This window comes from Caloenas nicobarica, chromosome 1 (genome assembly GCF_036013445.1).
Source record: "Caloenas nicobarica isolate bCalNic1 chromosome 1, bCalNic1.hap1, whole genome shotgun sequence".
In the NCBI taxonomy this organism is placed as follows: Eukaryota; Metazoa; Chordata; class Aves; order Columbiformes; family Columbidae; genus Caloenas; species Caloenas nicobarica.
The window spans coordinates 50603687-50618244 of record NC_088245.1 but is presented as its reverse complement, the minus strand read 5'-3'; the positions used below and the strand labels follow the sequence as shown (position 1 = coordinate 50618244).

The following is a 14558-nucleotide window of genomic DNA, read 5'->3' as shown; positions in this document are numbered from 1 at the left end:
TGTCAAAATAGATATACATAATGCTTTGTGCATAATTTATTAGAGCAAAACTATATGCTTTTTCAGAAACATTTTAAGAATTAAACTTTCAACAGTTCTAGAAGCAACAGGAAAAAAATCAGTCTACTGTCATTCACCCATGCTTGAAAATGTCCTGTTCAAGTTTTTTTTCTCTAAAACCTTCCCAAGCAGATATGGTACTTCCACAAAGAACCCAAATAAAGCAGCAAGCCTGGTGGAGGGATTTCACAAGGTGGTCTTAGGTTGTTTGTATCTATACAGTGCCTCAACAGAATTTGTATCTCAGACTGGAAGCAGAAGGCCTAATACTGAATATGGAACTGCCCTGGGTAAACTCATACTGACAGCTGGGTCACCTAGAGGGCTTTGAAACACAAAGTCACTAAGTTGCACTTTTCTGAGCCAGCCACTTTGGACTGATCTCCTGGAGCAAGCTCATACTGTCCAAAAACTAATGCAACCATCCAAAAAAAGTGTTACTGACCATCTGGTATAAAACAGAGTACCAGTAAAATGATTCACCCAAGAAAGGGCAGTGCTCAACAGCACTCAAACTTAACCTCTTTTCCCTTTCAGGGAAGAACTTTCAGTAAAAGCTAGAAGGCTAAGCTTGCAAGAACTAGAAGGACACTGCTAGTCCACATTTCAAACTGTGCAACTGCAGAGTAAAGTCCTTGTAACATCTGTGGGGAACACAGAGATGGGAGATAAAAAGGAAACGTCACAATGAAGCACAGACTGCAGACTAACGCTCTGGCCATTCCTACAAGGGACATGAGATAGAGGTTCTAATCTCTGCTTTCAAGACAGCTGTAAAATGTATTAATAGTCCTTAGGGTATCTGATGAATGTTTTGTAGTCTGAGTCCTTTTATGAATTTGGAGCTCGGCTGATCATCGTTTAGCTGTTGCAGATGCTTCACGAGCAATCAAACAGACAAACAGATCACACTCCTGTGGTCTGTGCTGTGCTTTGTCCAGCGCTACGAGCCAAAACCCACTTGTTGTAGCTCCTCACTTTGAAGGCAGGTACGTGTTTTGCTTTCATATCAGTAATATTGTAAAACATTAGAAATCCTGGGTTAGTTTTACAGTCAAAATTACATATCTGCAAACAAACAGAACTACTCCCTGGTCATTCAGACGATTCAGCATTGCTTAGAATCTTGTGGGTTTTGGCTGCAAAAGCTTTAAGAGCAGTTTTACATTTTCTAGGTGAGGAGAGATGTTGCTTTTACAAAAAAAGAATTAATTGTAAACATATTTATCAAAGAGTTACCTGAATGGTTGTTTTAAACTTAGAGTATGTATTTTCATGTGGATTTCTTTTCCTCCAAGTTGGTGCATTGTAAAATCCTGAAGTACATTTGTCTGTAGAAGAAACATACACATTGTTTCTTAGTTTCAGCTACAATTTCAGGAAAGACTCTCTCACTCTGATATGTGAATTAAATATTACGTCAGCTGAAGTATCAATGAAAGCATCAGGTGAATCATACGTCATCTCTGAAATACAAGCCAGTGTTAAATACAGACTTTCTCTCCAGTACTTTAAAGATCATGTGTAATCTTGCAGCGTTTCCTCAGGCTCACGGGATCTTCCAAACAAGGCGATTCTGCCACGGACACCCGTGACTTGAACAACGTCAATATTCCTGTGTTCAAAATCTTCCCAAAGGCATCAATTGCTTTTCAGTTAAAGAAATCCATAATCCAGTCTCCTCTTCTATCCCTGCTTATGCATGCGCTAGACATAAGGCAATGGGATGTTTTTGTGCTGGGCAGTTGATTGTGCATCAGCGTAAGCTGCCTCATGACTGCTTTCTGTGAAATTTGGCTGAAAATATTATTAATTCTCTTGTTTTCTATTAATTCCATCTTAATTACATTAATTCAAATCATTAATTGCAAAATAATGCTACGATTTTCAGTTTATACACAACACGTAAGCATTACCATAGTTTTCCGTTTGGGTTGAAAGTCTTCTATTTGTGTCAAGCTGATTCTTTGGTTTGGAGTATTTTCGACCATATGGCTCAGGTACTGCTGAAAAGAAAATTGGCAACAATGGTAATGGTTGTTGTTATGACACAAATTAAGAATGTTTTCTCTGTATTCTCTATACCAATTTGTCCACATTTATAAAAACAAATATGAAAAGAAAACAAACAAAGACAAACAAACAAACCCAAACCAAACACACACAAGTATTAATGCCAAGATGAGGCATGGCTGTTGAGATTCATTTAACTAAACTGTATTCATGTTAACAGAGGATAATCTCTCTTAAGGAGCTTCCTTTTATTGAAAATTCGAGATAGGGTGGCATCTCAAGATGGAGATTCAACCCAGCTTAAGCAAGATGACTGAAACTGGCAAGAGTAAATAACTTTCTTAACTTATGATTATTGAAATTATTTACCACTAAATTTCTACATGAAGTGACAGATTAGATAGTTAAAAATAAAGTGAGAGATGTAAAATTATGGTTACATCTGAAACAGATTGCCAAAAAGAAAGATACAGGACTCTGAATCCCACCTGTAGACTCTTGTCATATTTATGACATAGTACATCCTTTCAAGAGGACAGTAGAAAGATGGAAAAAACATGAATTAAAATATCACCCTGAGTGAATGGAAAGAGAATGAATTCAGTCCCCTGTCCAACATAAAAAATATAATAATAATAACAATCACAAAAAATTACACTAAATAGATATCAGAAGTTTCAATATGACCAAACTCCATGATTTTCCAAGATGAAAAATAATACTAAATATTGAAAATAATAATAAATCTATCACAATCAAACCCACCTGTAGATCCATTGAACTTCGGTTCTTGGGTGGCATTCACAGTGCGGTAGAAAACATATGCTGATCTTCGAGGTTCTGAAGAATCAAAATCAGTCTTTCTGCCAGAAGCTCTCACGTAAGGAACAGAAGAAGCAGTTTCATCATCCTTATTCTTACGCCTTTGTTGGTAACTTGGTTTTATGTTGGGATCTGAAGTGTGAATTCCTAAAAGTGAAAAAGCAAACAGAAATACAGAAATGTTGTGCTGTTACTCAGAATTTGACATATTACAAGGTCCTGGAGGCTGAAAACAAGATTAACAAAAAAAAAAAAAAGTTTTTTGTGGACAGTCCAATTCAAATCTATTCAGTTATTTTATTTACAACAAGGTGTCCAGCAATCAGAAGCTGATGCTAAAGTATATTACCTCCATTTTCAAAGGATCGACAGTTTCTTCTGGGAATACGCTCCATTGGAAGTCTCCTTCCTGAACTCTCTCCTTCTCTCTTTGTATTGTTGAGTGTTGCAGGAATATTACCATCACCTGGAAAGGCAACAGAAAGAATGTGTGAGCTGCTTGTGTGTAAGCACAGGGAGTGGCACTGTCATTCTCTTCCTCCCACCTCTGTGAGATAGTGATATGTATAATGTCCCTTAACCTCTCGTTTTATATTCTTCTTTCTCTTTTGTTAGTTGTTTAGATCCTGTCTAGTGTAACTTGAGCACCTGACGTATAACTCTGATGGTCTCAGGTTTAAGGTTATCAGGTTAAAGATTACTATGGCTCCAAAGGAAAGAACCAGCTACAAATTACCTGCTCGTTCTTTAGCTTCTTACTTTTCATTAATGATATTTATGAATCCTATCTGATCAAATTTATGGTGTTTTCAAGATGCATGTCATCATAGTACCTAAAATCTCAGAGAACTCAATGGAAGAATTGCTTTGGGAAAACATCTCTATCCTTTTCTCTGAATGTATCTCTATTTTCAGACTGTCTGGAGTGCAGCTGTGAACACAATCCCCTCATCCACTACTGTCCTCTAAGTGCTGACTACCTGCCCAGATCCGTCCTTTCTCTGTACTGCACAGGTGGTATGTGGACCTCTGGAACATCCATGCTTGAGCCCACGAAGACTGATGTACTCTGAAGGAGACCTTTGGGCTGAACTAGGAATGATTTCTTTTGTCTGTAGCATTTAGACACATGCTGGACATGGGCAGTTTGTGAACATCACAAAGCACTACAAACGATGAGGCTAAAACTGTAATGGCACTGGTTGCATAGGTAAGGCCACCTCAAACTGCAAACAGAACTTCAAGAGGCAAGTGTCAGTATAAGGTACCCACAGGGCTCTTCACCTGGCCCCTACTGCTCTGCAGGAAGATGTGGCTTTGCCTCTTATTCCTTTTCTCCTGCTCACAAAAATGAGCACTTTTGCTTCCTCTCAGTTCAGGCCAGAATGCAGAAGAAATTCTGTACTTCTGCTTCAGTTTATGGGGTGGTATGAAGCCAAAACAAACCATCACAATCAAAACACCAGTGAAATCCCAGTTGTGGAAAAATACCATGCAAAGCAAGGTCATTCCTTCATCCCTTGCTGGGAGGAGAGATGTTGAACAGGAAGAATTTCCTAAAGGAAACTGAAATTCTATTGCAGAACTACACCTACCAATAGTTAGAGTAAACTGGGAAGATAAAGGTGGACTATTCTGAGATTTACTAAATATTTCTAAAGAATACATCACATTAAAAATACTGTCAAAAGAGGGGATCAATATATTTGTGCAGAACATTGTGATAATTCCTCTTTCTGGGGAAATAAATGAATTCCTGCTATGAAGGTGACTAAATTATTGGTCATGAATATACTGTCTGACTAATTATAAAGCTTAATAAAGCTTTAGATTTCTGTCTGTGGATACTGCTGCACTCTCCTTATGAAAATCATGCTGGATTAAATTTACTCTTGCCCATATTTGGGCATAAATGACTTCACATGAACCTGCCGGGACAAAAAAGAAATGAGCATAATACAGACAGGCACATTTGAGGTATTTTAAGAATCCTGTGTAAGCAGGAGCCCACCTGTAGATCCGTTGAACTTTGGTTCTTGAGTGACGTCAACAGTGCGGTAGAATACATATGCTGATCTTCGAGGTTCTGAAGAATCACAATATGTTTTTCTTCCAGCTGCTCTCCCACGAGGAACATAAGAAGCAGTTTCATCATCCTTACTTTGACTCCTTGGTTGGTAACTTGGTTTTCCTTTGGGGTGTGAAGTGTGAAATCCTAAAAATGAAAAAGCAAACTTTATAATGTTGTGCAGTTACTCAAATTTTGACATATTGCAGGAGCCTGGAGGCTGGAAGACAAGATTAAAACAATGTTCTTTGTGGAGAGTCCTATCTGAATGTGGATTGTCCTTATTTGACACTAAGAACAGAAATTAGGTAGGTAGTGCTGGATCATCTAACAGTTTAGTAAATGAAAATGAATAAGCCAACTGTTTTCTCAAAATACCTTTTCCTGCTACTGTATGAGGTGAATTTCTTGGCTCCTCAGAAGTCCATTTATTCTTCTTTATTTCTTTGGAGTGATGCTTATTTACCAGATCGCTGTGGTTTGTTTCTGAGGGATTAAAATAACACATATTTGCTTTCTTAAAAAACACACAAGATTTTCTCCAAATACAATATGGTGATTTGAAAACCTAATCTCCCACTTCATACACAGGTCTTCTTGGGTGGAACATGCTTTTACATGTTAATTATTCTGAAAGTATCATTCCTCAAAAGGAAAGCAGAAGTGGCTATGTTTCCTCTGGCACAGGAAATTGTGACAAAAGCAAACTCCAAAGTTGACTATAAACACAAAGAGCATCAGTACTTTGAACTCATACAATTCCTTTGACTGGTTCTGGTTCTCATGATGAATTAGAACATGTTCATGAATACTGTATTTAGGGTTTACAGTATAAAATGAAAAACATTGGCTTTAATCCACATAGACATTTGTAAGAACTGAGAGTGAAAAGTTGTATGTAATTTCTGTGGTGTCACAGGGGGAATAAACCCTTTTCCAAAGTCAAAGTGGGAAGCCAAGGGAAACAGGCTCCAAAGCACAGGGTGACAACTGAGCCTGAGCTGCCTGTCGTTACAAGAGAACTCAGCAACAAAACCACAACCCTTAATATGTTCCTCTCTGCCGCTGATTATTTCTCGCCCCTTGCACATGAGGGATGCTTTGCCTCTGTCTCAGTTGTATCAGTTCAGCTACATGTTGTCCTGCAAACTGAACAACTAAACCAACGTGGCATAAAACATAACTTCAGTTTACAAAAGGATTATTTGAATCCTCAGACACTTCAGTGATACAATTCACAGCAAGGGCCCACAAATAATTTTAACAGCTGAACGGGCATTGCTGACATGGTGACAAACAGCGTTGCAGAAAAACCAATGAATGGCGGGAGATTCAAACTTCCTATAATAGATTCATCTCCGATATCAACGTACCTAATGACTAAGGGTATTATACTATAGACCTATCTGTTTCTAACTCCACAGAACCATTTCTTTCCCAAAATTAAACAGGAAAACATAAATTGCAATCAGCATAGAGGAATTTTTTTCAGGCATAATCCTAAAACAAACAGAATCCTCATATTTTATAATTAATGGTGGAGCATGAGAAAGAGTCTCTAGAACAAAAAGAACAAAGAATAACTCAAATATGAAATGGTAAAGTTTAATGTGTGTATATTCAGCTATTTACCATAAGACGTTAATCAATGAGAAGTTGATGCTAAAGTACATTACCTCCATTTTCAAAGGACTGACGATCTCTTCTGGGAACACGCTCGGTTGGTATTCTCCTTCCCCAGCTCTCTCCTTCTCTTTTTGTATTATTAAATGTTGTAGGAATTGTATTACCATCACCTGGAAAGGCAACAGAAAGGATGTGTGAGCTGCTTGTGTGTAAGCACAGGGAATGGCACTGCCATTCTCTTCCTCCCACCTCTGTGAGATAGTGATTAGTTTAGTGCAATCTCCTTTAACCTCTCCTTTTATATTCTTCTTTCTATTTTCTTGGATGTTTGGATCCTGTCTACTGTAACTGATGTAGAATTCTCATGGTCTCTAAGACAAATCTATAATATACATGTTAAACTATGGCTCCAAAGTAAAGAACCAGCTACAAATTACCTGCTCATTCTTTAGCTTCTCACTTTCCATGAATGGTATTTATGAATCCTATCTGATCCAATTTATGGAATGGTTGTGTATCTCCACATAGTACATGTAAGGTTTAGAGCCCATTTCTACCTTTTGCATCCACAATCAATACAGGTAGTCACCATGCCTGTGACACTATGTATGTATATATATGTGGGGAAAAATAAATGGTAAATATTAATGGTAAATATTGTCTGAGAATATTAATAGTACTTGCCTTTCTGTAAGTCTCGCTCCATAGCTTCCAAGAGTAGTATTTCCTTTTCCCGAGGTGAAGACACAGTTTCTGCTGATTGGTGTTCGTGAGGGTACTGGATCCTGTAATACTCTCCTAAACATAGCCAAAAAGGAAAACAAAATTTAAAAAAAAAAAAAAAAGAAAAAAAAAATTAAAAGGCTTACTATATTGTCTTCATTGCTGTTTAGGAAAGAGTGACTGATTTCATATTTACCAGATTTATAGCATATTTCCTTTATGGCTCTTTCCTCTTCAATTTCTGCAGCAGTCTTAGCCACCCAATTAGAAACATCTGTAGGAAATGGTTTTAAAATATTACTAGGTATCTATACAAAGACCTTCAACAATTCCTAATAATCATGTACCATCATGAATTTCATTTTGGTCACAGCGGGTTTTTTTCTGAATGTAAGCTCTCCTTCTGGACAGAAAAATGATTCCTTGATATTACGTATTTCCAAAAGCAATGGAATTGCAGTTACAACACATAGTAATAAGCTAATATTTGTGGATTTAAAACTATTCAAAACCATCTTCAGTGCTCATGTTCAACATAATCCTTCACTTACAACGAAAAGGAAATCTTCTGATTAAACATGTCACCAGGGAATGCTTGTCACAAAACCTCTGCCCACAGTGCCTGTCCTGGAACATCCGCTGGCAGAGATGGCGAAGTGAGGGCTCCTTATCTGTCTCAGTTAAGGCTACTGAGATCAGCAAAGCCCCAGCTTTTATTTGGTTTGAATTCATGGGGCTCACTCCTGCTGAAACGGAGTTAGGAAGCACTAACAGGCAGCCCCACCAGCCAAGCTGAAGGGCAGGGGGGAAAGTGAAAAGCAGCTTGGGGCTGAATGAGAATTGCCACAGTAGTATGCAGAGTGCCCGCGTGAGAGCAGGTCGTTCTCTCACTCTCTGGGAATGTGCAATTCATTCTTTCCCAGGAGTCTCTCATCTCTAAGTGAGACACAGTCAACCATTTAGCTACATTTAAAAAGCACAAAACCAAAACAAAAAAATATATAAAAATGCATAGGCATTCAGTTAATCTAGCGAATTGTGTCCCCAAATTTAGAGAAAGTTTGAAGAGTATTTGATGGCCATCTGAATTGTGGATCACATCATCTGAGTTGTGGATCACATTTTAAACTTTATTTAATAAAAAAGAGGTATGTGGATGATAATGCTATTGAAATATACAGGTATGCATTTCACAGGAGTTAGAAAGTGTTGCCTCACATCTGGTGACCACCACTTCCAACATTTTGGGATTAGCTGGAAACTATTTTCAAAACTTGTCAACAACTCTTTTCTAAATAGGTAACGGTTATTATAACAAAGCAGTTGTGAAGTGTAGAAAAAGATCCTATTCTACTTCTTTGTAAAAGACAGAAAAATCTGTTTACCGTTCTCTTTCTCATCATCCTCTTCATCGTCCTCTTCATCTTCATCATTGTTGAGGCTTATAATCAGTGGAGCATGAACTGGTAGGAAAATACTCTCTTGATTTCGGAGTGATTCTTGATGATGGGCTGCATGCAGAATGCTTTCTTGGCCACCCTCTTGCAATGGCACATCTGCAGAAAAGAACATTATTTTATTAGGAGGGAACTAGAATATCAAATCCAGGTTCAGACATGCAGGTATAGTTTTGAAATCTTTATCATGTTGAGGGGATCATTAAATAGGCAGATTAGGACTTTTGGGAAAACTATTCCGTGGAGCTTGGCAAAAGAGCATCTTGCAACAACAGAAAGTATGAAAAAATGTGGGTACTAACTCCTCTGAATGGACAGATAAAGCACTGTGGAATAAAGCCTTTTGAAACAAGGAACATTTTGATCATTCGATGATGTTTAGAAAAGGCTGGATATCTCTTCCAGCTGGTGGAGACACTTATTTCAGTCAGTATCCTTCTTTCTTCCAATCTGTTTCAGGATATTTACAACATAGGGAAACATGGAAGTAGTTGTACCTGTGCTGAAATGAGTACATGAGTTTTGGACCCCAGCTGTGAAAATATTTTAAATATGCTGAATTACAGGCAGACCTGTATCACCCCCCATGGCATCCTCCTATGGAGAATTTAGTAGTGCTAAGCACTGGATCACCCATTTCTAGCTTGCAGACACATTTTTTCTGTCCAAATTTTCAGAATCACAACTCTCTTTACGAAGTACAAAATGTATATTTTGAGAAAGATTATTAAGTTCATGAAAATAATTTACACTTAAATAAAGGAAAATCAGACAAGGCATTCTTTTCTTTAGGAATGTACACCAAAACTGGGATACCATTTTCAGAGAGCCAGGAAATGCAACTGACTGAAAATAAAAATGATGAAAAACGGTGAATCTCTTCACATTGTTCAAACTGACCAATCTGCACTTGTAGATACAATCAGGGTTTTGTGCATTATATTAAAAATACTAAGGTTGGTTATGTTTTCCAATTCTAAATAAATAGCATGAAGCATAGGCGTTTTCTTTTATTCCAGTTGCTCTTATTCTTGAGCATCTCTTGCTTACCTGCGTATCATAATAAACCTATTTTAGTAACACTCCTGCAGATCAGAACAGTTGTATCTCATGCAAGAAAATGTAAGATACAATTTTAACTTGATAGTTAACTCTGTCACTGCCCAGAATAGCATATTATTAGCTCCGGACAGTGTAAGCCAACTCCACCTTAAATTGGTTTAACAGGATTTCTAAGTATTAAAAAGGACAAATGCAGTTAAAATGTTTGCAATGCTATTCTGGGACACATGGCCTTTGAATGTATGCATTTTTCAGTAAAAAGGTTTGGGTCTATTTTCTCGTTCTGTTTGTTGTACATTGCTCTTCTAGAGGTTATCCATGTCCATCGGGCCTCTTGGGCATCTTCTCTGACTCACACCACACCCAAAATGTGCCTACATTTTATTTACAAGAGGACCAGCTGCCAGGGGTCACTGCTGTGGATGTGGGAACGGTACAGAAAGCAGTGTGTGCACTCACAGAAAGAGCACTCAAGTTCTTGCCATGCTCCTCTGGAGTTGGTTGGCTCAACACGCCCACATAGGACACGCTACCTTTCCCTCGGGAATTTCTGGAACACAAGGTGTTTGCTTCTGACTAGAGGTCTCTCTGGACTTCTCTCATGACACCTTTCTCCAGCTCTGGAGCTCAGGCCCATGAACATCTCCATTTTAGTCCCCTTGCTCATACATCTGTGACAAGTCACACTGACTTGCTCTCACTCCAGCTTCTGCCTGATTTCTGACACCTGTCTTGGTTCCCTGCTCCAGACACTTTCCGTGTTACAGGTTCCAGCTGTCTAACAGGACTCCTGGTAGCCAAGAGCTCCTCTTTGAAAGGAATGTGGAAAAAAAACCAACTTGTAATAGTGCTTTTTTATTTTCCAAAAATAATTTGATTTTCAGATATTATGTAACCTTGCAAATGATTACTGCAACATTTCTACTCTGTGGATCCTAGCAACCTAAATCACCACTTGTGACGTCATCTTTCCTGCAATACGAAGATCCGTAACAGGACAGCTAAAAAAGTCATTTGGCAACTCTATTCAAATGCCAATACAATTCCTTTCTTTGCCTTGAACTCACTGCGGTAGCAGATCCTACCCCATTGATTTGCATGGTACATTTTGAACCTTCCTAGAGATTACTGAGCACTGCAGGGACATTCTTGTGTATGTACTTACTCTAATGAACAAATAGTAGAGAAAATATTTTTACTCACTGTTACTAGGCGGCAAAAAAAGTCCATTTATATTTCGAGGTTTGCTATGATGGAAGGCACAACTGATCCTCACACAGCCTGAGGGCTGTTTTTCCCAGAAACAGGCGATGTGGCCGTACTTCTGCTGCAGGAGAAAAGAGTTCTCCTATATTGTAAGCAGAAAAATAAAAATGGACTAAATGGATTGGTACACGGTCTACTGCTGTGAACATATGAGTGCAAATCCTACACTAGACTCTCTTACCATTAATAGACATGGGTCCTTGGGAAATAAGGAGTAGGAAATCAAACCCAGAAAGATTCCCAGCAAAAACTAAAAACTAAAAGTTTGGGAATTGATGTTCTGAGTGAACATACATTGCACTGCTCACACCATCTCCCAGCTGTTTGTACATTTGAAGGTAAGTTTCACCCAGATCCAGACATTAACAGCTGGGTCTAAGAGCGGCATCTCCAAAACACGTCACGTTCGGACTGTAGTCAGTACAATTGGGCCATCTCCTGAGACACGCTGAGGTCTGGAGCCCAAGCCCAGCTCCCAGGCAAATGCCTAAATCCCCATTGTGGAAATGGATGCAATAACGGAGAGCCCAACACCCAACCCGGGATTTTCAAGAGGTGGAATTTAAATATTCATTTGAAGGACAAACACATATTGCAGGACTTACTTTTCAATAACTGCTTTTGCAGTACTTCAGATAGGCACTATAAGCAGAAATTATAAACGTGGCATATGTATTCATAATCAACATAATCCTGATTCAATACGAAAGATGAGTGATCTTCACGCGTGACTTTTATATGTTCCTTGAGTATCTGAGCGCAGTTCACATGAGAAATTGTCCATGGTTCACTTGATCATTGCCTTTTCTCACCACTTCCAAAAGTCCGATATTTCCTCTACCGATGTGGCCATGACCCAGCCAGAGTGAAATATCAGCTTCTCTGTTTACATAACAGACCTCCCTGCCAACAAGGCTGTATCAAGAAACCAAGGATCCAAAGCACTCTACAATCTACAGCATTTACCTGTGCGTAGGGGGAACGGTGGAAATAGCAGTCATTCCCAACTGCGGTCATTTTCACCCCTTGCGCTTCTCCTCCACGCTCTTAGTACCAGCAGAACATACACGCAAACATTGAAACTATGAATACTGAGGCAAAACGATGTGATTTCCTTGAAAGCAGCAGTTTCCTTCTAAAAACTGGGCCTTCACAACCTCAGATCTGCTTCTGTCACAAAAGAAAACACCAAGTGACAGCAAAAGGCACTTGAGTGAAGGAGCTGGTGCCTTCTGCAGCCTTGCCGAACCGACAAAGGCAGTTGCCAGCCAGTATAGAATGTTACGTTTCGAAAGTTCCAACTGCTCCTCCAGCTCCTGATGTCAACATCATGGCGCCAGGAGACATGTCCAGCTTGAACATCTACCTTCATCTCCATTGCTTCTGTGCAAAGTACAGAAAATGGGAGCATTTCGGAGTCTCCCTTTCCAGTGTTTCTTTAATGAAAAATGGAACAAACCCATTTGCCGGGGCTTAAATAATACCCAACATCTTGCTGTAGGAACTGTGGCCTGTGAAACCAACCTTTGATGACACAAAGACAAACCTTATTGACTAGTTCTTAATCAAAACCCTTCTGCCCAACTTTTTTTACTGCAGCTCTTCCTTTGGATGGAGGAACTTGTCGCTCCTGTTAGTACACTGTTGGCTGTTCGCTGCTGACATGGTTGGGGTTACTTGCTTTTTCTTGCTTCTGTGGCGTCTACTGCCACATCTAAAGCAGAAAGAGCAGCGTCCACTTGTATCCTGAATTAACACCTGTGTTCCCATTCAGGTCCTGGGCTGGCTACGAACCAAAAATACCGATGGGGGAAAATGAAGTTTCAGTCCTGGGAAATGCTAAGCCGTACTGTTATTCCCAGGACATGGGATCAAATTTATAACCCGAGTGACATCAGTGACTTGGAGATGAGGACTTCAGTGCACTCTTAGATCAAAGCCTGGGAACTTAGGGACAAACACAAAAGGAAGCACGGAAAGGAAAAGGAGTCACAAACTCCTAAGAGAAGGATGCCATTGCTTAAAGAGGAAGAAGGATGCAGGCAAAGCCAAAGAGAAGGGAGTGAGACATAAGGCAGAATTCCAGAAAGAGGACTAGTGGTTCATAGCAGCACCAGACCTGCATGTGATGGGTGGTTCCTTGCAAAAAAACAAACAAACAAAAACACCCGCCCCGCCTTGAACTGGGTGGACCAATTGCCAGATTACACCTGTGCTGTACACCGTTGGTCAGCCAGCGGGAAGGGGGACAGATGTGTACATGAAAAGCAGCTGCCAGCGGCTCCATGGGCACGAAGGGTACAAGGCTGGCTCAGCGGTGGTCACACCCAAGCTGGGGAAGAAGTACAAAGGCGTTGAAATGACTGGAAGTCCTCCAGTCTCTCTAGAATCACAGAATCACAGAATCACAGAATGTTAGGGATTGGAAGGGACCTCAAAAGATCATCTAGTCCAATCTGCCTGCCAGGGCAGGAACACCTAGGTGAGGTTACACAGGAAGGCGTCCAGGCGGGTTTTGAATGTCTCCAGAGAAGGAGAATCCACAACCTCCCTGGGCAGCCTGTTCCAGTGTTCCGTCACCCTCACTGAGAAGAAGTTTCTTCTCAAATTTAAGTGGAACCTCTTGTGTTCCAGCTTGAACCCTTTACCCCTTGTCTTGCTGTTGGTTGTCACCGAGAAGAGCCTGGCTCCATCCTCGTGACACCCACCCTTTATGTATTTATAAACATTGATGAGGTCACCCCTCAGTCTCCTCTTCTCCAAGCTGAAGAGACCCAGCTCCCTCAGCCTTTCCTCATAAGGGAGATGCTCCACTCCCTTCATCATCTTTGTGGCCCTGCGCTGGACTCTCTCCAGCAGTTCCCTGTCCTTCTTGAACTGAGGGGCCCAGAACTGGACACAATATTCCAGATGAGGTCTCACCAGGGCAGAGTAGAGGGGAAGGAGAACCTCTCTTGACCTACTAACCATCCCCCTTCTAATACACCCCAGGATGCCATTGGCCTTCTTGGCCACAAGGGCACAGTGCTGGCTCATGGTCATCCTGCTGTCCACCAGGACCCCCAGGTCCCTTTCCCCTACACTGCTCTCTAATAGGTCATTCCCCAACCTGTACTGGAACCTGGGGTTGTTCCTGCCCAGATGCAAGACTCTACATTTTCCCTTGTTATATTCCATTAAATTTTTCCCTGCCCAACTCTCTAGCCTGTCCAGATCTCACTGGATGGCAGCACAGCCCTCTGGCGTGTCAGCCACTCCTCCCAGCTTGGTGTCATCAGCAAACTTGCTGATAGTACACTCAATTCCCTCATCCAAGTCATTGATGAATATATTGAATAGTATTGGTCCCAGAACTGACCCTTGAGGCACTCCACTAGATACAGGCCTCCAACCAGACTCTGCCCCATTGACCACAACTCTCTGGCTTCTCTCCTTCAGCCAGTTTGCAGTCCACCTCACTA

At 40.3% G+C, this 14558-nt stretch overlaps 1 protein-coding gene across 1 annotated transcript; it reads right to left on the bottom strand.

Moving 5' to 3' along the window:
• Window positions 1-1578: 1578 nt before the first annotated feature.
• LOC135986982 (uncharacterized protein C12orf50 homolog) lies at window positions 1579-12114 on the bottom strand. The gene is made up of 10 exons (XM_065631622.1): window positions 12064-12114; window positions 11035-11158; window positions 8698-8868; window positions 7509-7586; window positions 7274-7387; window positions 6640-6759; window positions 5342-5449; window positions 2839-3042; window positions 1977-2066; window positions 1579-1688 (listed from the first exon to the last, which is right to left on the bottom strand). The coding sequence occupies exons 1-10, from the start codon at window positions 12112-12114 to the stop codon at window positions 1579-1581; spliced, it is 1170 nt and encodes a 389-aa protein (XP_065487694.1).
• Window positions 12115-14558: the final 2444 nt, after the last annotated feature.